The sequence below is a fragment of the Bos javanicus genome, chromosome 20 (assembly GCF_032452875.1).
Source record: "Bos javanicus breed banteng chromosome 20, ARS-OSU_banteng_1.0, whole genome shotgun sequence".
NCBI classification, from domain to species: domain Eukaryota; kingdom Metazoa; phylum Chordata; class Mammalia; order Artiodactyla; family Bovidae; genus Bos; species Bos javanicus.
In genome coordinates this window covers 24,870,839-24,894,477 of record NC_083887.1, presented here as the reverse complement: position 1 = coordinate 24,894,477, position 23,639 = coordinate 24,870,839, and the positions used below count along the sequence as shown (strand labels likewise).

The 23,639-nt window shown below is 41.1% G+C and overlaps 1 protein-coding gene across 1 annotated transcript in view; it reads right to left on the bottom strand.

Moving 5' to 3' along the window:
- Positions 1-23,639, bottom strand: part of ARL15 (ADP ribosylation factor like GTPase 15) — a 464,282-nt gene that overhangs the window by 222,154 nt on the left and 218,489 nt on the right. Inside the window, exon 4 of the mRNA XM_061393544.1 lies at positions 909-1,117. Coding sequence (XP_061249528.1) covers positions 909-1,117 — 209 coding nt within the window. The remainder of the gene's footprint in view (positions 1-908; positions 1,118-23,639) is intronic.

Here is a 23,639-nt window from a genome sequence, read left to right as displayed (position 1 = left end):
TAGTGGGAAGGAGTCTGGAGTTAGAACATGTTATATCCTTGGCTCCTCATCTGTTTTTCAGACTAAAGGGCAGTGTGGCTTGTATTACTCTAAAGTCAATAAAAAAAAAAAGCACAGAACTTTTGAAGTAGGCGGAGGTGGTGGTGATAGAACATCCCGAGAGTTACAGGTGAAAAGGAGCACATCAAAAGTTTAGATTTCACTGTACTTAAGGTTCAACTTCACTATCATTTAAGTTTTGAAAGCTATTCGTATATCTTATTACTCTAGTACCATGAATCAGAAACTCTGCTGAGACTGTGGTTATCTGCCCAGAATTAGTCTCATGCTTTTATAGGAGAGATACAAGCTAAGAAATGAAATTAAATATGGAAGATAAAGAATGGGTCCATATTAAAAGGTATTCGGTAGCATGGAACTTGCAAGATAAGACATCAATTTTCAGCCTCGCTGATTACAGAATAGTACCCACTGCTTCTAGTAAGCAGTGGGCATTACAGGGGACAACAACGTGACATCTGAGGGCGAATGATGCATGGTAATACATATGATGCATGCCTTGAAAAGAAGAATGAACTAAGTAAGCTGGTAGGCTAAAAAAACAAAAGTTAAATAACCAGGCCTTTAGCGCTCAAAAATAGATGAGAAATATATTCAGATAAATCCTCTAACTTTTGCTAAATGGTTAAAAAAAAAACCACCTATGATCTCGAAGTGGGGTTAGAGGTATATGAATAATACTTTCCATAAGATTAATACAGGCTTTCTTTTTTCATAACCTAAAATTTCATGTTGAGAAGCAGTATAACCAGCATATCTCTAATTACAGGAATTTTTTCAGATTCCAGCATGGCAGCACAAGTGCAACAAACAGTCAGACCAAGAGTTGTTACCTTCGTGAGACATACCTCTTGTACTGATCGAGCAGCTGGCTTGTCTTGATGATTGGCCAATATTAAAAAGGGTAAAGTGCATAATTGTGGGTGCTGAAGAGCTGAGTGCAGTTCATTTCTAGCAGTCTCTAAATCATCTTCTGAAGAGGCACTGTCTAATACAAATATTACCCCTTGAGATCCTTGGTAGTAGCGGCTCCAGTATTTCCGGATATTATCAGCCCCTGTCAAAAACAAAACAAATTCTCTTTTTAAAAATAGCTTTCAGCAACATGAAAAATGTTCCCAACAGTAATTTCCTATTGGACACCAACATTGCTTTGAAAATTAAGTGCAGAGATCACATTTGATGAGAACAAAGGCATTAGAGCCAATGGTTAGATATGGCCTTGAAGGAGAACACAGAAGTTTAAGAGTCATTCTTCATGCCTTTCTTATCAAAATATGGAAGAAAGAATCAGGTTAAGTACTTCTTAAACGCAAAAGAATGTTTTCAGATTTGCTTAATAGTCCCGAATAAACTACCCTCTCTATAAACTGAGTCTGAGCCTAACTCAGAGAGCAGAATAACAAAGCTGTTCACCAAGGGTTCTCTCCATACCATTAACATCAGTAAGAGAACCACTTAGTGATCAGGGCAACCTTGTTTAATTTAAACAGAAAGCTATTAGCACAATACCTTATGTGCCAAAGTGCTAAACTCTTAATGAAGTAAAATCTTGGCCTTTGGCACATTTGTATAACTCCGTTTGGCAAGAATCTGCCAGTCAATGCAGAAGACATAAGAGACGTGGGTTTCGATCCCTGGGTCAGGAAGATCCCCTGGAAAAGGAAATTGCAACCCACTCCAGTATTCTTGCCTGGAAAATTCCACGGACAGAAGAGCGTGGTGGGCTACAGTCCATAGAGTCCCAAAGAGTCAGATATGACCGAGCATGCACGCATACTCATGGCCTCGGTGGGATGGATATTAATAAAATAAGACAGTAAGATTCTCATCAGCCAGGGCCAAGTCTTATTCCTTATTGTGTTTCAAACATCTAGCATAATTTACAATTAAAAGTTTGATACAAGAATGAGGAAAATGAGGGAAGAAGGAAATGGAATTATATAATAATTAGGCTTCCAACTCTGAGGAAACTGGGGCCAAGAGATGTGAAGTGACTAAGCTCCACTGATGTATACAGTAAATCACAAACTTGAGGTCTGCGTCTGAATAAGTAGACAACTTGCTCAGGGAGGGCGTGGGTATTTCCCACTATATAATGATGAATAATTCCTTTTCTTTGATTCATGAATAACATGGGCAATTTATGTGTGTGCAGCATGCATGTGTGTTTGTGTGTGTGGGGGGGGGTGGTGGAGAGGGGGATTATATAACCAATACAAGTTATGGGTTATTTAACAAAAATTTGGTATCAAGGAATTTCACCAATTTCATACATATAATCAAGTTATAACTAGTTAAAAACTATATTTTAGTCATCTATGGAACATCTAGCTTCTGTGGTGGATCTAGTGTGCTCAGAGTTAGGAATTCAGAGCAGAGACTGGAACTGGTGTGTACTGGCTGCCAAGAGTAAAATGTGTGTCTCTCCTCAAACTGTGTTAAGTGAAATCATTTTGGTAGCTTGGAAATGGACAGCATAGGAGTATTTTCCCCAAGAAAAAATCAGGAAAAGCTATCTGTCAGGTCTTTTCTTCCGCTGGAGAGCCAATTTACCATGGGATGACACTGAGAAGAGGAAAAATTATAAAGGGACATATTAGGGTTCTCTGGGAGTAAGGGATGAGTCATCTGTTCAGTCTGGGCAAGTCTCTTAAAAGAGTAATATCAATCAAACGGCTACCATTTATTAACCACTTCTACATTCCAGGCACAGAGCTAAGTATTGTTGAAAAAACAGCTCAGGTAATTCTTACAACAAAATTTAAAAGGAAATTGCAACCCATTCCAGTATTCTTGCCTGGAAAATTTCATGGACAGAGGAGCCTGTGGAATTTAAAATTTTAAAATTTAAAAGGGAGGTATAATTGAATTAGGCTTTGAAACTTATTTTGAGATTCTAAAATCTGGGGTATTCATTATAATATTGTATAAAAATAACCGGGTAAACATTAACATCAAGGGAATTTGATGTTGAATAACCTTAAATATCTAGACTAGAGATCTTTTCAAGAAAATTAGAGATACCAAGGAACATTTCATGCAAAGATGGGTACAATAAAGAACAGAAACGGTATCACCTAACAGAAGCTGAAGATATTAAGAAGAGGTGGCAAGAATACACAGAAGACTATACAAAAAAGATCTTAATGACCCAGATAACCGTGATGGTGTGATCAGTCACCTAGAGCCAGACATTCTGGAGTGTGAAGTCAAGTGGCCCTTAGGAAGCATCACTACAAACAAAGCTAGTGGAGGTGATGGAATTTCAGCTGAGCTATTTCAAATCCTAAAAGATGATGCTGTACAAGCACTGACTCAATATATCAGCAAATTTAGAAAACCCGAAAGTGGCCACAAGCTTAGAAAGGTCAGTTTTCATTCCAATCCCAAAGAAAGGCAAGCCAAAGAATGTTTAAACTACCACAATTGTACTCATGACACAGGCTAGCAAAGTAATGCTCAAAATTCTCCAAGCTAGGCTTCAACAGTACATCAACTGGATTTCAAAAAGGCAGAGGAACCAGAGATCAAATTGCCAACATCCAATGCATCATAGGAAAAGCAAGAGAATTCCAGAAAAATATCTGCTTCATGGACTACACCAAAGCCTTTGACTGTGTGGATCGCAACAAACTATGGAAAATTCTTTAAGAGAAGGGAATAGCAAACCACCTTACCTGCCTCCTGAGAAATCAGTATGCAGGTCAAGAAGCAATAGTTAGAACTGGACATGGAATCCAGACTGCAGGGAGAAATATCAATAACCTCAGATATGCAGGTTACACCATCTTTATGGCAGAAAGTGAAGAGGAACTAAAGAGCATTTGGTGAAAGTGAAAGAGGAGAGAGAAAACGTTGGCTTAAAACTCAACATTCAAAAAACTAAGATCATGGTGTCTGGTGCCATCACTTCATGGCAAATAGATGGGAATACAATGAAAACAGTGACAGACTTCATTTTCTTGGGCTCCAAAGTGACTGCAGATGGTGACTCCGTAGAGTTTGAGAAAGGTCTGGGAGTTGGTATTGAACAGGGAAGCCTGGTGTGCTGCAGTCCATGGGATTGCAAAGAGTTAGGACTAAGAGACTGAACAGAACTGAACTGAACCTTAAATATGCAAAGATAGAGGATACAAGCAGGCTTGATGCCTATTAGACATGGTCCAACCAAGAAAACAAAACAAGGAGAGGAAATTTATGCTCAGTTCAATTCAGTTGCTCAGTCATGTCCAGCTCTTTGCAACCCCATGAGTCGCAGCACACCAGGCCTCCCTGTCCATCACCAACTCCCGGAGTTCACCCAAACCCATGTCTATCGAGTCAGTGATGCCGTCCAGCCATCTCATCCTCTGTCGTCCCCTTCTCCTCCTGCCCCCAATCCCTCCCAGCATCAGGGTCTTTCCCAATGAATCAACTCTTCGCATGAGGTGGCCAAAGTACTGGAGTTTCAGCTTCAACATCAGTCCTTCCAATGAACACCCAGGACTGATTTCCTTTAGGATGGACTGGTTGGATCTCCTTGCAGTCCAAGGGACTCTCAAAAGTCTTCTCCAACACCACAGTTCAAAAGCATCAATTCTTCGGCACTCAGCTTTCTTCACCGTTCAACTCTCATATCCATACATGACTACTGGAAAAACCATAGACTTGACTAGACAGACTAATGTCTTGACTTGACTTGACTAATGTCTCTGCTTTTTAATATGCTATCTAGGTTGGTCATAACCTTCCTTCCAAGGAGTAAGCGTCTTTTAATTTCATGGCTGCAATCACCATCTGCAGTGATTTTGGAGCCCAGAAAAATAAAGTCTGACACTGTTTCCACTGTTTCCCCATCTATTTGCCATGAAGTGATGGGACCAGATGCCATGATCTTCATTTTCTGAATGTTGAGCTTTAAGCCAACTTTTTCACTCTCCTCCTTCACTTTCAATTTATGCTACAGATTATTTAATAAAGGGAATTAGTTTCATAAGTGATGGTAGAACTAAGAAAACAACAGTGGCACTGAAATTAGCAATATCTTAGGTCAAGTTCCCTATGTGCAGAGCCTGAGATGTGTCTCTTACACACTTGAGTATACGCAGAGTTCTGTCAGGAGAAACTGGAGTGAAAGCAGAAAGGGACCATGCAAAGATATGGTTTCAGAAATCTAGCCTCAGCCTGATCCAGTGACGCGTTCTAGAGTGTGGACTGAACTGAGGAAGTCACCCAGTCCAAATGGCAAGGGGGCTGGGCTGTTTCACCCCTGAATAGTCGTTGGCTATGAGCCATCTCTAGGGAACAGAGAGGGTGGTGGGGCATGATCTCATAATCTCCCCAATATATTTCGTTGAGGCAATTACTGTCAGCCAAGGGCAGGCCTCTGGAGAAGGGTACAGGTGTGAGTCATTAGCAGCCAATACCCGCAGCAGCTGGGAGATGGAGGCACTGGCCCAATAAAGGAGATCTGGGTAGGATATCAACAGCATCTGCTACAGGCTACATCCAGACATTATCCATATGAGAGAGGAACATCCATAAGCTTGAAGAACAAAAGTAGAGACAGTATTACCTGGTGGTAAATGTCTAAAACAACAAAAATGCTGTGTGCACAGGTATCCATACACAAGCTTTTTATAAATTTTACCAACAAAAATGATGTGTAGTACACAATTTTAATATAATAAGAATATATGCAACATACCTTGTCACAAGTTCCATAGAGCTCATTAGTGCTCACAGAATGCTTTCACTGATTTCACCAAACTTTTGTATCTATAGCCAACCAACAGCTGAGGTTGACCAACTACAGTTCTGAAATAACAGTTGGTTGTACAAAATGTTTACATGTATTAATTCACTAGCCATGATAGTCTTATGAGGCAGGTGTTTTTATCACTCTCATTTTATCAATAAAATGTGTCCGGTTTTATAATATGTCCAAGGCTAAACAACTAGGAATATATTTAGGTCTGGTGTGATTGAAATAGAAGGATCATTGACTACAGAAGTGACAAAGCCAAATAAAGAACTCCACTATCACATAAGCTAAGGCAGGGTGGGAAGGGGGAAGGGAACCTGTTAGAATAAAAGGTACCTCTGTGCTTATACATATTAATGCTCAGAGTGGGAACCTGTCCAAGAACATTTCCCAACCAATTAATTGAACGAATAGTATTATTAAGTGCCTATTCTATACAAGTCACTGAGCTAGAACCTGTAAGAAGTATTTAGAAAGCCATTATTCCTCTTAGCTCAAACTCTCAAAGCTTGTAAAGTAATCTTGATTACAAATGAGGCCTGTAACTGTATGAGAGGAAGAAAACATGGCCATACAATTGGAGGGTATCCAGAGAGCCAAGGGCTTCCCTGGTAGCTCAGCTGGTAAAGAATCTGTCTGCAATGCGAATTCCTGGATCAGGTTCCTGGGTTTGATTCCTGAGTCAGGAAGATCCGCTGAAGAAGGGATAGGCTACCCACTCCAGTATTCTTGGGCTTCCCTGGTGGCTTAGCTGGTAAAGAATCTGCCCAAAATGTGAAAGACCTGGGTTCGATCCCTGGGTTGGGAAGATCCCCTGGAGAAGGGAATGGCTACCCACTCCAGTATTCTGGCCTGGACTGTATAGTCCATGGGGTCACAAAGAGTTGGACACGACTGGACTGAGCAACTTTCACTTTCACTTCAGGGAGTCAAGTATAACAAAAAGAAAACCAGATGCATGTTTTAATGGAACTTGTCCGGTAGAAATACATGGAACATACCAGAACACCAACTTGTGAAGTATTTTCATCTGGCACATTTAGGAGCACATAAGTCACCTAGTCAGAGAAGGCAATGGCACCCCACTCCAGTAAATGCCTGGAAAATCCCATGGATGGAGGAGCCTGGTGGGCCGCAGCCCATGGGGTCGCTAAGAGTCGGACAAGACTCAGCGACTTCACTTTCACTTTTCACTTTCATGCATTGGAAAAGGCAATGGCAACCCACTCCAGTGTTCTTGCCTGGAGAATCCCGGGGACGGGGGAGCCTTGTGGGCTGCCATCTATGGGGTCCCACAGAGTTGGACACGACTGAAGCGACTTAGCAGCAGCAGCAGCAGCAGCACAAAGTCACCTAGTGAGATTAAATGACAATCCTAAGGCTGTCCTGGTAGATGAAACAAATCCAAAGACAAATACCACAACTTTAAAAAATGCCCTGTGTATGACATAATATATGAATACATTATTATTAAAACTGAAAGACTTTTTTCTTTCATCTTTAAGCCACATCTGCTCAATCTTAGCATTTCTGACTTTCATCACAAGCTCTGAGCTTGGAATTCTAAGTTTCATTTCAGCCTTCCACACAATAGCTTCAGTCAGCAGCAGCTTCAATAAAGATCAGGGCCAGGGAAACCAGCACAGGGCGATGGGTGGGATACAGCTGGTTAGTCCAGCCGAGTGGCCTCAGTTCAGTTACCAGATTCAAGTAAGAAATGGATGTTGTCATCCACCCAGCTGCCAAGTGCTTTGAGATGTGAGCCTAACTGGGGAAATTCAGAACACCTGTTTGATGCCCGCATCTCAGTCTTCCTAACTCACAAACCAAATCTACACAGGGTAATACACACAGGACATAGTATCCAACAGCAGTTAGAGCCCACTCTTATTTTAATGAGTGGAAACTGCTTGCTCTGTGTCCCTGAAATTACAATTGTTATATAAAAAGGATAAATACTAAACTTAAACCTGATCTATATTTTCTTCTTTTAAATTAAAAACCAAATGAGTGGTTTAAGCAGTAGAGGGATTGGGTGGAAGATGTTGCCAAATACTCTCATTACCCAAGTCGGATACCACCTAACAGTTAATTCTGAGAGCAATCGATCACAACAGCCTGGTTCAAGGCATCACAACAAGAGAGAGAAGACGGGAGCATAAAGTCCTCCATGGCAGGTTCATTTCTATGGCACATCACAGACTTGTTCAATTAATTTCGCTAAAAGATATCAATCATAAATATTCACTGGAAGGACTGATGCTGAAGCTGAAGCTCCAATACTTTGGCCATCTGATGCAAAGAGCCGACTCACTAGAAAAGACCGTGATGCTGGCGAAGACTGAGGGCAGGAGGAGAAGGAGACAAGAGGATGAGATGGTTAGATGGCATCACCAACTAAAAGGACATGAGTTTGAGCAAACTCCGGGAGAGAGTAAAGGACAGGGAAGCCTGGCATGCTGCAGCATAACACGACTTAACAACGGAACGACAAAAACGAGAGATATCTACTCAGCATCAGATACTAACTTAGGTGCTGACTTAGCAGCAGCAGCTGGGGACACAGAAGGAAACAAAACCAGACCAGACTGTCCGTCTTCATAGCACTCACATTCCAGCAGAGCCATTCTATCATTATAGAGGTTAAAAACACCAGGGACTGGTACTCCCAGCCTCTCTCTGGCCACGTGGGCATATGAGTCAGTTCCGGTGAAATGGGACTCAACAAAAGTCTGCTTGGAGCTTCTGAAAAGATTTTGCTCCTCAACAACAAGAATGATGCCCAAAGAGAGCTGCCTCTTTCTTCCAGTGTTTAGATTTCATTAGGCAGTCAGGTGATGCTTTGAACACTGCTAGTCTTCTAACAGCTTTGAAGGACACATACCACTATTTTGAGGATGTCAGAATGGGAAGACAGAAAGAGCCTGGATCTTTGAGAACAGTGCGTAGCAGCAGAACCTATCCGCTAAATTGTGAGGACTCATTCTTTGGGCACATTAAACGCCAATTATTCAAGCCAATTTTAGAAGACAATTTTGTTATTTGTAGCATCCCCTCCCCCACAAAAAAGCTCAGTTCCCTCATATTAAATTAAGAGGCTAGGGTTAGGCTAGCTACATGTGGCTACTGAGCCGTTGAAATGTAGCTAGTGCAACTGAATAACTGAATTTTCTGTATTATTTTAATTTATTTGGCTTTGCCCAGGGCACTCAGGCAGACCAGGCTCCAGCAGCCAGAGAACATTCCCAGACAAAGAATTCCAGGAGGTTTACGCTGTTGAAAAGTCAGTCTGGTGCTCATGGAAATGGGGTGATAGGGGACACCAACAAAGCTTCCCTTAGCTACCTCCCAAAATAGCATATAAATGTCAGTTTAGGCCTTTTGACTAGCTATTTCCTCAGGAGCAGAAGCCCCCCCCCCCCGATTCATTATTATGTGTAAATAAATAACCAAGACTTGATTTACTCAACGATCATATATTTTCTAGCTGAAGAAGTAGCCATTCCTCAAGACATTTTCTATAGGCTCAGGGAACAACGTTCTTTTAATAATTACAAGATGTTATTTGCTATTTTCACCACATTGACATTTTCACTAGTGGTGCAAAACAAAGGTGAATAAACCTGCAGGCATCCTATGATGATCAGAGGCACTGGCTGTAAACGAGTAGTCACTGTATCCTTGACCGCCATGTAGGGGTGGGGGTGGGGTGGCATGAATTTCACTTAAGAATGAACTAAATAAAGCAGTGAAAAGTCTTAGTTTTATCACATTAGCTCTTAAAAATGCCAGTTTAAAAAAAAAAAGAAAATGAGAAGCAGACAAAAAGCATTTTTGCTACACACTAAAGCACATGGTTGTTTGCAGGATAAACACTGGTGCAACTGAACTGTGAGCTCAACTGCTGCTGCTGCTGCTAAGTCGCTTCAGTCGTGTCCGACTCTGTGCGACCCCATAGACGGCAGCCCACCAGGCTCCCCCGTCCCTGGGATTCTCCAGGCAAGAACACTGGAGTGGGTTGCCATTTCCTTCTCCAATGCATGAAAGTGAAAAGTGAAAGTGAAGTCGCTCAGTCCTGTCTGACTCTTAGCGACCTCATGGACTGTAGCCTACCAGGCTCCTCCATCCACGGGATTTCCCAGGCAAGAGTACTGGAGTGGGGTGCCATCGCCTTCTCCGGTGAGCTAAACTAGTTGTTCATAATTTCCTGGAACCACATTTTTACTTGAAGTTTCAACTGAAAAATTATGATTACATTCAGTCTTGAGTATCTGATAGACATTTTCTCAAAAATGACTCTGTAAACTTGAAACTTGAAGAAAAACAACTGACACTATTTGCTGTGAGTGGTAAAATCTGTTCTCAAGCCAAAACAAGGATTTTGGAAAAAGTTTTGTGTCAGAGAGATCTTGACAGCCACTCAATGATAAGATTGATGATGGTATTAACAGACAGATATTTGTAATAAAATGTGTCAACATCTGAAAGATCTACCTAACTTATTAATCAATATTTCCCAAATGAAAAATGTACACTGTACAAAATCATGCATAGGTAAAAAAAACACACTCAAAGCACAAGACTGATCAATGGATGTAACATAACTGATTACAAAACATTCACAGAGGTGAATTTTTCAGATACCACATTGCAAATGATGATTAAAAAATACAAAGTGAAACTTTTTTTGTTTGAGTTAAAGAATAAAATGTGAAAACGTAGAGAGTCAGTTCATTTGCTCAGTCGTGTCTGACTCTTTGCAACCCCGTGGACTGCAGCACCCCAGGCCTCCTTGTCCATCACCAACTCCCAGAGTTTACTCAAACTCACGTCAATTGAGTTGCTGATGCCATTCAACCATCTCATCCTCTGTCTTCCCCTTCTCCTCCCCCTGTCAATCTTTCCCGAACATCAGGGCCTTTTCAAGTAAGTCAGTTCTTCATATCAGGTGGCCAAAGTATTAGAGTTTCAGCTTCAACATCAGTCCTTCAATGCATATTTAGGACTGATTTCCTTTAGGATGAAGTGGTTGGATCTCCTTGCAGTCCAAGGGACTCTTAAGAGTCTTCTCCAATGCCACAGTTCAAAAGCATCAATTCTTTGGTGCTCAGTATTCTTTATAGTCCAACTCTCACATCCTTACATGACTACTGGAAAAACCATAGTTTTGACTAGACTTCTGCTGGCAAAGTAATGTCTGTGCTTTCTAATATGCTGTCTAGGTTGGCCATAACTTTCCTTCCAAGGAGTAAGCATCATTTAATTTCATGGCTGCAATCACCATCTGCAGGGATTTTGGGGCCCAGAAAAATAAAGTCTGACACTGCTTCCACTGTTTCCCCATATCTGCCATGAAGTGATAGGACCGGATGCCATGATCTTGGTTTTCTGAATGTTGAGCTTTAAGCCAACTTTTTCACTCTCCACTTTCATCAAGAGGCTCTTTAGTTCTTCTTCACTTTCTTCCATAAGGGTGGTGTCATCTGAATATCTGAGGTTATTGATATTAGTCCCGGCAATTTTGATTCCAGCTTGTGCTTCATCCAGCCCAGCGTTTCTCATGATGTACTCTGCACATAAGTTAAATAAGCAAGGTAACAATATACAGCCTTGACATACTCCTTTTCCTATTTGGAACCAGTCTGTTGTTCCATGTCCAGTTCTAACTGTTGCTTCCTGACCTGCATACACGTTTCTCAAGAGGCAGGTCAGGTGGTCTGGTATTCCCATCTCTTTCAGAATTTTCCAGTTTATTGTGATCCACACAGTCAAAGGTTTTGGCATAGTCAATAAAGCAGAAATAGATGTTTTTCTGGAACTCTCTTGCTTTTTCGATGATCCATCGGATGTTGGCAATTTGATCTCTGGTTCTCTACCTTTTCTAAAACCAGCTTAAACATCTGGAAGTTCACGGTTCACGTATTGCTGAAGCCTGGCTTAGAGAATTTTAAGTATTACTTTACTAGCGTGTGAGATGAGTGCAATTGTGCGGTAGTTTGAGCATTCTTTGGCATTGCCTTTCTTTGGGATTGGGATGAAAACTGACCTGTTCCAGTACCTAGTAAGTATTGAAATATATAAGTATCAATACATGCACATAAGCTATTATATATAAACAAAAATTCTCTGAGGTCTCAATAATTTAAGAAAACACAGGGTCTAGGATCACATATAGGTTTCAATAATTATAGACTGTTGTTATTGTTGTTCAGTTGCTAAGTCATGTCCCGTTCTTTGCGATTCTGTTGACTGTGGCGCATCAGGCTTTGCTGTCATTCACTGCCTTCTGGTGTTGGTTCAATCAAACTCATGTCCATCAAGTTGATGATTCCATCCAACCATCTCATTCTCTGTCACCCCCTTCTCCTCCTGCCCTCAATCTTTCCCAGAATCAGGGTTTTTTTTCAATAAGTCGACTCATCACATCAGATGGCCAAAGTACTGGAGCTTCAGCTTCAGCATCAGTCCTTCCAATGAATATTTACGGTTAATTTCCTTTACCTTTGACTGGTATCCTTGCAGTCCAAGGGACACTCAACAGTCTTCTCTAGCACCACAATTCAAAAGCATCAATTCTTCAGTGCTCAGCCTTCTTTATAGTCCAACTCTCACATCCATACATGACTACTAGAAAAATCACAGCTTTAACTATAGGTACCTTCATCAGCAAAGTGATGTCTCTGCTTTTTAATATGCTGTCTAGATGTTTCACAGCTTTTCTTCTAAGGAGCATGTGTATTTAATTTCATGGCTGCTGATACAGTCCACAGTTATTCTGGAGATCAAGAAAATAAAATCTGTCACTGTTTTCACCTTTTCCCCATCCATTTGCCATGAAGTGACAGGACTGGATAACAAGATTTTTGTTTTTTGAATGTTGAGTTTTAAGCCAGATTTTTCATACTCCTCTTTAACCTTCATTTAGCAACTCATTGGTTCCTCTTTGCTTTCTGCTGTTTAGAGTGGTATCATTTGTATATCTGAGGTTGTTGATATTTCTCTTGGCAATCTTGGTTCTGGTTTGTGATTCATCCAGCCTGGCATTTCTCATGATGTACTGCACAAAGAAGTTAAATAAGCAGGGTAACAGCCTTGACGTACTCCTTTCCCAATTTTGAACCAGTCTTTTGTTCCGGGACGGGTTCTAACTGTTGCTTCTTTGCCTGCATACAGGTTTCTCAGGAGGCAGCTAAGATGGTCTGGTATTTGCATCTCTTGAAGAATTTTCCACAGTTTGTTGTAATCCACACAGTCCAATGCTTTAATGTAGTCAATGAAGCAGAAATAAGACTTGGAATTCCCTTGCTTTTTCTATGACCTAACTGATGTTGGCAATTTGATCTCTGGTTTCTCTGACTTTTCTAAATCCAGCTTGCATTATCTGGAAGTTCTCAGTTCATGAACTGTTGAAGTACAGCTTGAAGGATTTGGAGCATTACTTTGCTAGCATATGAAATGAGTGCAGTTGTACTATAATTGACTATGCCAAAGCCTTTGACTGTGTGGATCACAAGAAACTGTGGAAAATTCTAAAAGAGATGAGAATACCAGACCACCTGACCTGCCTCTTGAGAAACGTGTATGCTGGTCAGGAAGCAACAGTTAGAACTGGACATGGAACAACAGACTGGTTCCAAATAGGAAAAGGAGTACGTCAAGGCTGTATACTGTCACTCTGCTTATTTAACTTCTATGAGGAGTACATCATGAGAAACACTGGGCTGGATGAAGCACAAGCTGGAATCAAGATTGCCGGAAGAAATATCAATAACCTCAGATATGCAGATGACACCACCCTTATGGCACAAAGTGAAGAGGAACTAAAAAGCCTCTTGATGAAAGTGAAAGTGGGGAGTGAAAAGGTTGGCTTAAAGCTCAACTTTCAGAAAACTAAGATCATGGCATCTGGTCCCATCACTTCATGGGAAATAGATGGGAAACACTGGAAACAGTGGCAGACTTTATTTTTGGAGCTCCAAAATCACTGCAGATGGTGACTGCAGCCATGAAATTAAAAGACACTTACTCCTTGGAAGGAAAGTTATGACCAACCTAGATAGCATATTCAAAAGCAGAGACATTACTTTGCCAACAAAGGTCCGTCTAGTCAAGGCTATGGTTTTTCCTGTGGTCATGTATGGATGTGAGAGTTGGACTGTGAAGAAGCCTGAGCACCAAAGAATTGATGCTTTTGAACTGTGGTGCTGGAGAAGACTCTTTAGAGTCCCTTGGACTGCAAGGAGATCCAACCAGTCCATTCTGAAGGAGATCAGCCCTGGGATTTCTTTGGAAGGACTGATGCTAAAGCTGAAACTCCAGTACTTTGGTCACCTCATGCGAAGAGTTGACTCATTGGAAAAGACTCTGATGCTGGAAGGGATTGGGGGCAGGAGGAGAAGGGGATGACAGAGGGTGAGATGGCTGGATGGCATCACTGACTCGATGGACGTGAGTCTGGGTTAACTCCGGGAGTTGGTGATGAACAGGGAGGCCTGGGGTGCTGCAATTCATGGGGTCGCAAAGAGTTGGACATGACTGAGCGACTGAACTGAACTGAACTGAACTGTACTATAATTTGAACATTCTTTGGCATTGTTGTTTCTTTGGGATTGGAATGAAAACTAACCTTTCCCAGTCCTGTGGCCATTGAGAGTTTTCTAAATTTGTTGGCATATTGAATGCAGCACTTTAACAGCATCATGTTTTAGGATTTGAAATAGCTCAGCTAGAATTCCATCACCTCCACTAGCTTTGTTGACAGTAATGCTTCCTAAGGCCCACTTGACTTCACACTCCAGGATGTATGACTCTAGGTGAGTGACCACATCATCGTGGTTATCTGAGTCATTAAAACCTTTTTGTATAGTTCTTCTGTGTATTCTTGTCGCCTTTTCTTCATATCTTCTGCTTCTGTTAGGTCCTGTACCATGCCCATCTTTGTATTAAATGTTCACTTGGTATCTCCAATTTTCTTGAAGAGTTTTCTAGTCTTTCCCATTCTATCGTTTTCCTCTATTTCTTTGCATTGTTCACTTAAGAAGTGAAGTGAATTCGCTCAGTTGTGTCCAACTTTTGCGACCCCATGGACTGTAGCTTACCAGGCTTCTCTGTCCATGGGATTTTCCAGGCAAGAGTACTAGAGTAGGTTGCCATTTCCTTCTCCAAGGGATCTTCCCAAGCCGGGGATTGAACCCGGGTCTCCAACATTGCAGGCAGATGTTTTACCCTCTGAGCCATAGCTCTGTATGTTCACCTAAGAAGATGTTCTTGTCTCTCCCTGCTATTCTCTGGAACTCTGCATTCCATTGTTATATTTTTCCCATTCTCCTTTGTCTTTCACTTCTCTTATCTTCTCAGCTATTTGTAAGGCCTTCTTAAACACTTTGCCTTCTTGCATTTCTTTTGGTGTGGGATGGTTTTGGTCACTGCCTCCAGGACAATGTTATGAACCTCCATCTCTACCAGATCTAATCCCTGAATCCACTTGTCATCTCCACTGTATAATCACATGGGATTTGATTTAGGTCATATATGAATGGTCTAGTGGTTTTCTCTACTTTCTTAAATTTAAGTCTAAATTTTGCAATAGGGAACTGATGATCTGAGGCACAGTCAGCTCCAAGTCTTGTTTTGCTGACTCTATAGAGTTTCTGCAACTTTGGCTGCAAAGAATATAATCAATCTAGTTTCCGTATTGAACATCCGATGATGTCCACGTAGAGAGTCATCCCTTGTGCTACTGGAAGAGGGTATTTGCTATGACCAGTGTGTTCTCTTGGCAAAAGTCGGTTAACATCTCCCCTGCTTCATTTTGTACTCCAAGGCCAATCTTGCCTGATTCTCTAAGTATCTCTTGACTTCCTACTTTTGCATTCCAATCCCCTACAATGAAAGGACATTACTTTTTGGTGTTAGTTGTAGAAGGTCTTGTAGGTTTTCATAGAACCATTCAACTTCAGCTTCTTTGGCATTAGTGGTTAGGGCAGAGACTTGGATTATTGTGATGCTGAATGGTTTGCCTTGGAAACAAAGAGAGACCATTCTGTCATTTTTGAAACTGTACCCAAGTACTGGGTTTCAGACTCTTTTCTTGACTATGAGAGCTTTAACATTACTTCTAAGGGATTCTTGCCCACATTAATAGATATACTGGTCATTTGAATTAAATATGCCCATTTAGTCCATTTTAGTTCAACGAACTCCTAAAATGTCAATGCTCACTCTTCCTACTTACTTGACCATGTCCAACTTACTTTGACACATGGACCTAACATTTCATTTCCCATGCAATATTGTTCTTTACAGAATCAGACTACTTTCACCACCACCATATCTGCTACCAAGCATCATTTCCGCTTTGGCCCAGTTTCTTCATTCTTTCTGGAGCAATACTTTAGCTTTTCCCCAGTAGCATATTGGACACCTACTGACCTGGTGGGGGTGCTTAACTTATAGTGTCATATCTTTTCACCTTTTCATACTGTTTATGGGGTTCTCAGGGCAAGAATACTGATGTGGTTTTCCATTCCCTTCTTTAGTGGACCATGTTTTGTCACAACTCTCCACCATGACTCATCCATCTTGGGTGACCCCCAAACAGCATGACTCAGAGCTTCATTGAGTTACCCAACCTGTGAGCCATGTGAACATTTTGGTTAGCTTCCTATGCTTGTGGTTTTCATTCTGGAATCTATGGCATTATAGTTCTTGCTTCTTTCTGCCTTCTGGATGGGGTTAAGAGGCTTGTGCAAGCTTCCTGATGAGAGCGCCTGGCTGTGGGGAACACTGGGTCTTGATCTGATGAGCAGGGCCCAGCTCAGTTCAATTCAGTCGCTCAGTCATGTCTGACTCTTTGCAACCCCATGGACTGCAGCACACCAGGCTTCCCTGTCCATCACCAACTAACAGAGTTTACTCAAACTCATGCCCACTGAGTCAGTGATTTCATCCAACCATCTCATCCTGTCATCCCCTTCTCCTCCCAACTTCAATATTTCAAAGCATCAGGGTCTTTTCAAATGAGTAAGCTCTTCACATCAGGTGGCCAAAGTATTGGAGTTTCAGTTACAACATCAGTCCTTCCAATGAATATTCAGGACTTATCTCCTTTAGGATGGACTGGTTCAATCTCCTTGCAGTCCAAGGGACTCTCAAGAGTCTTCTCCAACACCATAGTTCAAAAGCATCAATTCCTTGGTGCTCAGCTTTCTTTATAGTCCAACTCTCACATCCATACATGACTACTGGAAAAACCATAGCCTTAACTAGACAGACCTTTGTTGGCAAAGTAACGTCTCTGCTTTTTAATAAGCTGTCTATGTTGGGCATAATTTTTCTTTCAAGGAGTAAGCATCTTTTAATTTCATGGGTGCAGTCAGGATTTGCAGTGATTTTGGAGCCCCCCAAAATAAAATCTGCCACTATTTCCACTGTTTCTCCATCTATTTGCCATGAAGTGATGGGACCAGATGCCACGATCTTCGTTTTCTGAATGTTGAGCTTTAGGCCAACTTTTTCACTCTTCTCTTTCACTTTCATCAAGAGGCTCTTTAGTTCTTCACTTTCTGTCATAAGGATGGTGTCATCTGCATATCTGAAGTTATTGATATTTCTCCCAGCAATCTTGATTCCAGCTTGTGCTTCCTCCAGCCCAGAGTTTCTCATGATGTACTCTGCATATAAGTTGAATAAGCAGGGTAACAATATACAGCCTTGACGTACTCCTTTTCCTATTTGGAACCAGTCTGTTGTTCCATGTCCAGTTCTAACTGTTGCTGCCTGACCTGCATATAAGTTTCTCAAGAGGCAGGTCAGGTATTCCCATCTCTTTCAGAATTTTCCACAGTTTATTGTGATCCACACAGTCAAAGGCTTTGGCATAGTCAATAAAGAAGAAGTAGATGTTTTTCTAGAACTCTCTTGCTTTTTTGATGATCCAGCAGATGTTGGCAATTTGATCTCTGCTTCCTCTGCCTTTTCTAAATCCAGCTTGAACATCAGGAAGTTGATGGTTCACATATTGCTGAAGCCTGGCTTGGAGAATTTTGAGCATTACTTTACTAATGTGTGAGATGAGTTCAATTTAAGGTACTTTGAGAATTCTTTGGCATTGCCTTTCTTAGGGACTGGAATGAAAACTGAACTTTTCCAGTCACCGGCCACTGCTGAGTTTTCCAAATTTGCTGACATACTGAGTGCAGCACTTTCACAGCATCATCTTTTAGCATTTGAAATAGCTCAACTAGAATTCCATCACCTCAACTAGCTTTGTTCGTAGTGATGCTTCGTAAGGTCCACTTGACTTCACATTCCAGGATGTCTGGCTTTAGGTGAGTGATCACACCATCGTGATTATCTGGGTCATGAAGATCTTTTCTTCTGTGTATTCTTGCCACCTCTTCTTAATATCTTCTGCTTCTGTTAGGTCCATACCATTTCTCTATCCTTTATTGAGCCCATCTTTGCATGAAATGTTCCATTGGGATGTCTAATTTTCTTGAAGAGATCTCTAGTCTTTCCTATTCTATTGTTTCCCTCTATTTCTTTGCATTGATCACTGAGGAAAGCTTTCTTATCTCTCCTTGCTATTCTCTGGAACTCGGTATTCAAATAGGTATATCTTTCCTTTTCTCCTCTGCTTTTTGCTTCTCTTCTTTTCACAGCTATTTGTAAGGCCTCCTCTGACAGCCATTTTGCCTTTTTGCATTTCTTTTTCTTGGGGATGGTCTTGCTCCCTGTCTCCTGTACAATGTCACAAACCTCTGTCCATAGTTCATCAGGCACTCTGTCTATCAGATCTAGTCCCTTAAATCTATTTCTCACTTCCACTGTATATCATTAAGGATTTGATTAAGGTCATACCTGAATGGTCTAGTGGTTTTCCCTACTTTCTTCAATTTAAGCCTGAATTTGGCAATAAGGAGTTCATGATCTGAGCCACAGTCCTCTGCCAGTCTTGTTTTTGCTACTGTATAGAGCTTCTCCATCTTTGGCTGCAAAGAATATCATCAATCTGATTTCAATGTTGGCCATCTGGTGATGTCCATGTGTAGAGTCTTCTCTTGTGTTGTTGAAAGACGGTGTTTGCTATGATCAGTGTGTTCTCCTGGAAAAACCCTATTAGCCTTCGCCCTGCTTCACTTTGTACTCCAAAGCCAAATTTGCCTGTTACTCCAGGTGTTTCTTGACTTCCTACTTTTGCATTCCAGTCCCCTATAATGAAAAAGACATCTTTTTTGTGTGTTAGTTCTAGAAGGTCTTGTAGGTCTTCGTAAATCTGTTCAACTTTACTTCTTCAGCATTACTGGTCGGGGCATAGGCTTGGATCACCATGACATTGAATGGTTTGCCTTGGAAACAGAGAGCATTCCGTCGTTTTTGAGATTGCACCCAAGTACTGCATTCGGACTGTTTTGTTGACTATGATGGCTACTCCATTTCTTCTAAGGGATACCTGCCCACAGTAGTAGATATAATGATCATCTGAGTTAAATTCACCTACTCCAGTCCATTTTAGTTCGCTGATTTCTAAAACATCAACGTTCACTCTTGCCATCTCCCGTTTGACCACTTCAATTTGATTGGAAGCTTTGATTCATGGACCTAACATTCCAGGTTCCTATGCAATATTGCTCTTTACAGCATCGGATCTTGCTTCCATCACCAGTCACATCCACAACTGGGTTTTGTTTTTGCTTTGGCCCTGTCTCTTTCTTCTTTCTCTTATTTCTCCATGATCTCCAGTAGCATATTGGGTACCCACCGACTTGGGGAGTTCATCTTTCAGTGTCCTATCTTTTTGCCTTTTCATACTGTTCATGGGGTTCTCAAGGCAAGAATACTGAAGTGGTTTGCCATTCCCTTCTCCAGTGGACCATGTTTTGTCAGAACTCTCCACCATGACCTGTCTGTCTTGGGTGTCCTTACATGGTATGGCTCATAGTTTCATTGAGTCAGACAAGGCTGCTCAGTAAATCTTTAATCCAATAGCCTGCTGATGGGTGAGGCTGTGCTGACTTCCTGTTACCTGTTTGGCCTGAGGCAACCCAGTCCTGGATTCCAGGCTCTATAGCAGCACTTTTGAAGACCTCCCAAACGATACAGCCAATATGCGCCTCCCTGAACTACTGCGGCTTGTGTCCCTGTCCCAGTGGCAGGGCACTGCTGACCCCCATCCCTGCACTGGACCCTCAAATACTTACATATCTTTAATATCAAAAGAGATCAGTAAGATCCACTATAATTTGGCATAAATACAGAGTTGGTTTCACATAAAGATGTTACACTGAATAATCTTTACTCTCCCCTGACCATCTCCTGTCCAAAGACAGGCCAACTGGAGCTGGGAGCAAAATCTCAAAATTAAGAGGTCCGTATAAGCAGTCATACTAATCTCACTAGTCTAATTATGTTGGAATTCTAACCCAGTGGTCACATGCTTTGTGCTTAGGAAGATTCTCACAAAGTGTGTGACCCAGGAGATTCTGAGACAGGTGGTCCTCAGGCTATCTTTTGCAAAAAAAAAAATTGTAAACACTATACAAGCTGATACACCAATTGCCCTCTTTTCTTCTTATCCTCAACAAACATCCTGGATGTCTGTGTTACTCTGAACACTATTTTAAGTCATTACCTTCAATGTCAATTCCTAAAAACTGTACTTGAGGACCATGTTTGCTGTCTGACAGCTGCCCTGCTCCTATGTTCTCACTGCGGTTCACACGCTCATCACTTTCTGTCTAGATCATCAGAAGAGTATTTGAACTGGTCTCCTCACTTCTGTCCTGGTGGTAATCCAATGAAATTACTAATACTTGTCCCAAAAGCTAGCTCAGATTATATCACCACTGTGCTCAAAAATACTAAATGTCTATAACTTTAAATTCCCAAACTACTTGATTTAGGATTTACAGTTCTCTGATCTGGCTTCAACTGGCCACTCCTATGTCATTTCTCTATTACTTGCCTGTAAACCTCACAAATGCAACTTTTGCTCTCCTGAACCAGATCCAGGCTTCGCAGCTTCACCCTGATTGTCTTACCCCTCTGCCTGGAGTTTCTGCCACATCAGTTCTCCCTTCAGCTCTCGTTCATTCAAATTGCTAAACTCCATTCAAGAGCCAGATATAATAACCTATTCCACCAAGTTTCCCATGATCTTCCAGCTGGAAATAACATCTCCGAAAAATTAGCTATTTCTCTTGTTTCTGCTCATAACACTTCTGCCTTGCAACACTGTTACCTGATGGCATATATCATTTCCTGGTTAGACTGAAAGAGCCACATGGAAGTTTTGTGCATGTATGTGACTCATTAACTCCATACTTTGACTTCATCCAACAAGAAGACTTACATATAATGGACACCCAATCAGTATTTTTTCAGTGAATTGAGTAGTCTTTTATAAAATATTTATTCAGAATTCTCAAATGCAGAATGTAGAATTTACCTTAAAAAAATCATACCATGATCTACAAATAATCTCTTTGGTTTTGTTGGTTTACAGTTACTAGCATGAAATTTTTTATGTTTCTGGCACATACCCACTTTTGCAGCAAAGTTCTCACCCAACACCTGATGTTAAAAACTTTTTAAAATATATATATATAAAACCAAACTTCACTTTGTTTATTGCTCAGTCTTTCTCAGAGTTCTGTTTTAGTATCTGGAAATGTGAAGCTACGATGCAGCATGTGCTAAGGCACTGAACTAAAGCCATAAGAGCATTACTGTATGCTCACTGTGGTCCTTTTTGATCCTATCCTATTTGAGATCCCTTTCTCTGTTCTGACAGCCAACAGAACCAGCAACCATGAGAAATTTAAAGTATGAAGAGAAAACACTGTGAGAACAGTTCTTAGGAAAATGTTCCCTTCTGTGTTCCTGTACAAGCCAAGGGCTGACTCCCTAGAAGACCCAAAACCCCCAGGGTGAACATGATTTGCAAGACTCCAAATAGAAAGCAGGGCTTTCTATTTCAATTCCTGGGCTATTGGCATAACACAAAAAGTTAAGCACATTTGTAAATAGAATTTTGGAAATCTGGTGGCTGGACTAGAAAAGCTAGTATGGCAACAATTTTGTTGAAATTGCCATTGACCAAAGCAACCGATTGGGGAAAGCCAAAGTAGGAATGTTCTGGCTGCAGTGGAAGATGTTTGTTACATACTGAGTGTGAAATATGATCCTGTAATACTGTGGAAATGCTATTGCAATCTAACACAATTTGCTGTTTCACCCTTACCAGTATTTCTTTTTATTGCAGACTTTAACTGATCAATTACATAACAAAACTGACAGAGGTAACGTGGGGCTCCAGATTAACACAAATTCACAGCCCACAGAAAAAGTTTAAAACCACAGAGGATGAGCCATTAGATAACAATAAATACTTAAGAGTCACAGATTATAAGCCTTGGCCCTCAAAGATAGATTATCAGTTTCTCTAGTGACAACTTTTCTATGATTAATTTGGCCCCAAATAAGTTATTACTATATAACCTACTCATGTAATAAAACCTTCAGAGACTTCTGCCTAGTCTACAATGCTTATCTGACCCCTCCCACATTTACCCTTTCTTGACACACTCTGCCATTCTTGATGGTAATGCTTACCACAAATCCTAAAGTTAAAGTTCTCTTTTGTGGACTATTCCCTTGGTTCTATTAGTTGAGACCTTATTGATTACAGAACGACAGTCAAAATCCATAAAGTAGTGACCAAAGGGACAGTCTAGCCTTTAGGAGAATGACACCAATGTTTAACTTAATAATGCGCAAAAGATGATCCTTAACTTACTATGGTTAGACTTACACTTTTTCAACTTCACAATACTACAACAGTGATATATACTCAGTAGAAATCATACTTTAATTTTAAATTCTGATCTGTCCCTGGGCTGGTGACATGCCACATGAGACTCTCTTCGTGATACTGGGCAGCAGTATTGAGCCTGAACTCCTAGTCAGATGCATGATCAGGAGAGCAAACAACTGATACACTCACAACTGTTCTGTACCCAGATGCTGCTAAGTCGCTTCAGTCGTGTCCGACTCTGTGTGACCCCATAGACGGCAGCCCACCAGGCTCCCCGTCCCTGGGATTCACCAGGCAAGAACACTGGAGTGGGTTGCCATTTCCTTCTCCAATGCATGAAAGTGAAAAGTGAAAGTGAAGTCGCTCAGTCGTGTCTGACTCTTCGAGACCCCATGGACTGCAGCCTTCCAGGCTCCTCCGTCCATGGGATTTTCCAGGCAAGAGTACTGGAGTGGGGTGCCATCACCTTCTCCGCTGTACCCAGATGAGCATTCTGCTTTTCACTTTCAGTATAGTACCAAAAAGTTACATGAGATGCTCAATACTTTATTATAAAATAAGCTTGTGATGAGATGATTCTGCCCAACTGCAGGCTAATGTAAGTGTTCTGAGTGCATTTAAGGTAGGTAAGGCTAAGCTGTGCTGTTTGGTAGGTTAGGTGTAAAAAAATGCATTTTTGACAATAGAATGTTCAATTTACAATGGGTTCATCAGGATATAACTCTTTGGTAAATTAAGGAAGATCGGTACATTATAATTTGAATTATGTAATTAACAAATTAATGTGTTTTACAAATCATAAATAAATATGGATAGCTGTTAGCTTAGGGATCAGATATATTCCAAAACTTTCAGAAGGTTCCAATATTTTCAGACTTTTGGTACATAATTTTCCTTGAAAACAAAGCAATGCACTGGCATTGGGTTCAATTCTGACAAGCAGGCCAGCTCTGATACAGAGTACAACAGTAGAATAACTAACAATATGGACTCTGCAGCTACTGGGTTTGAAACCCA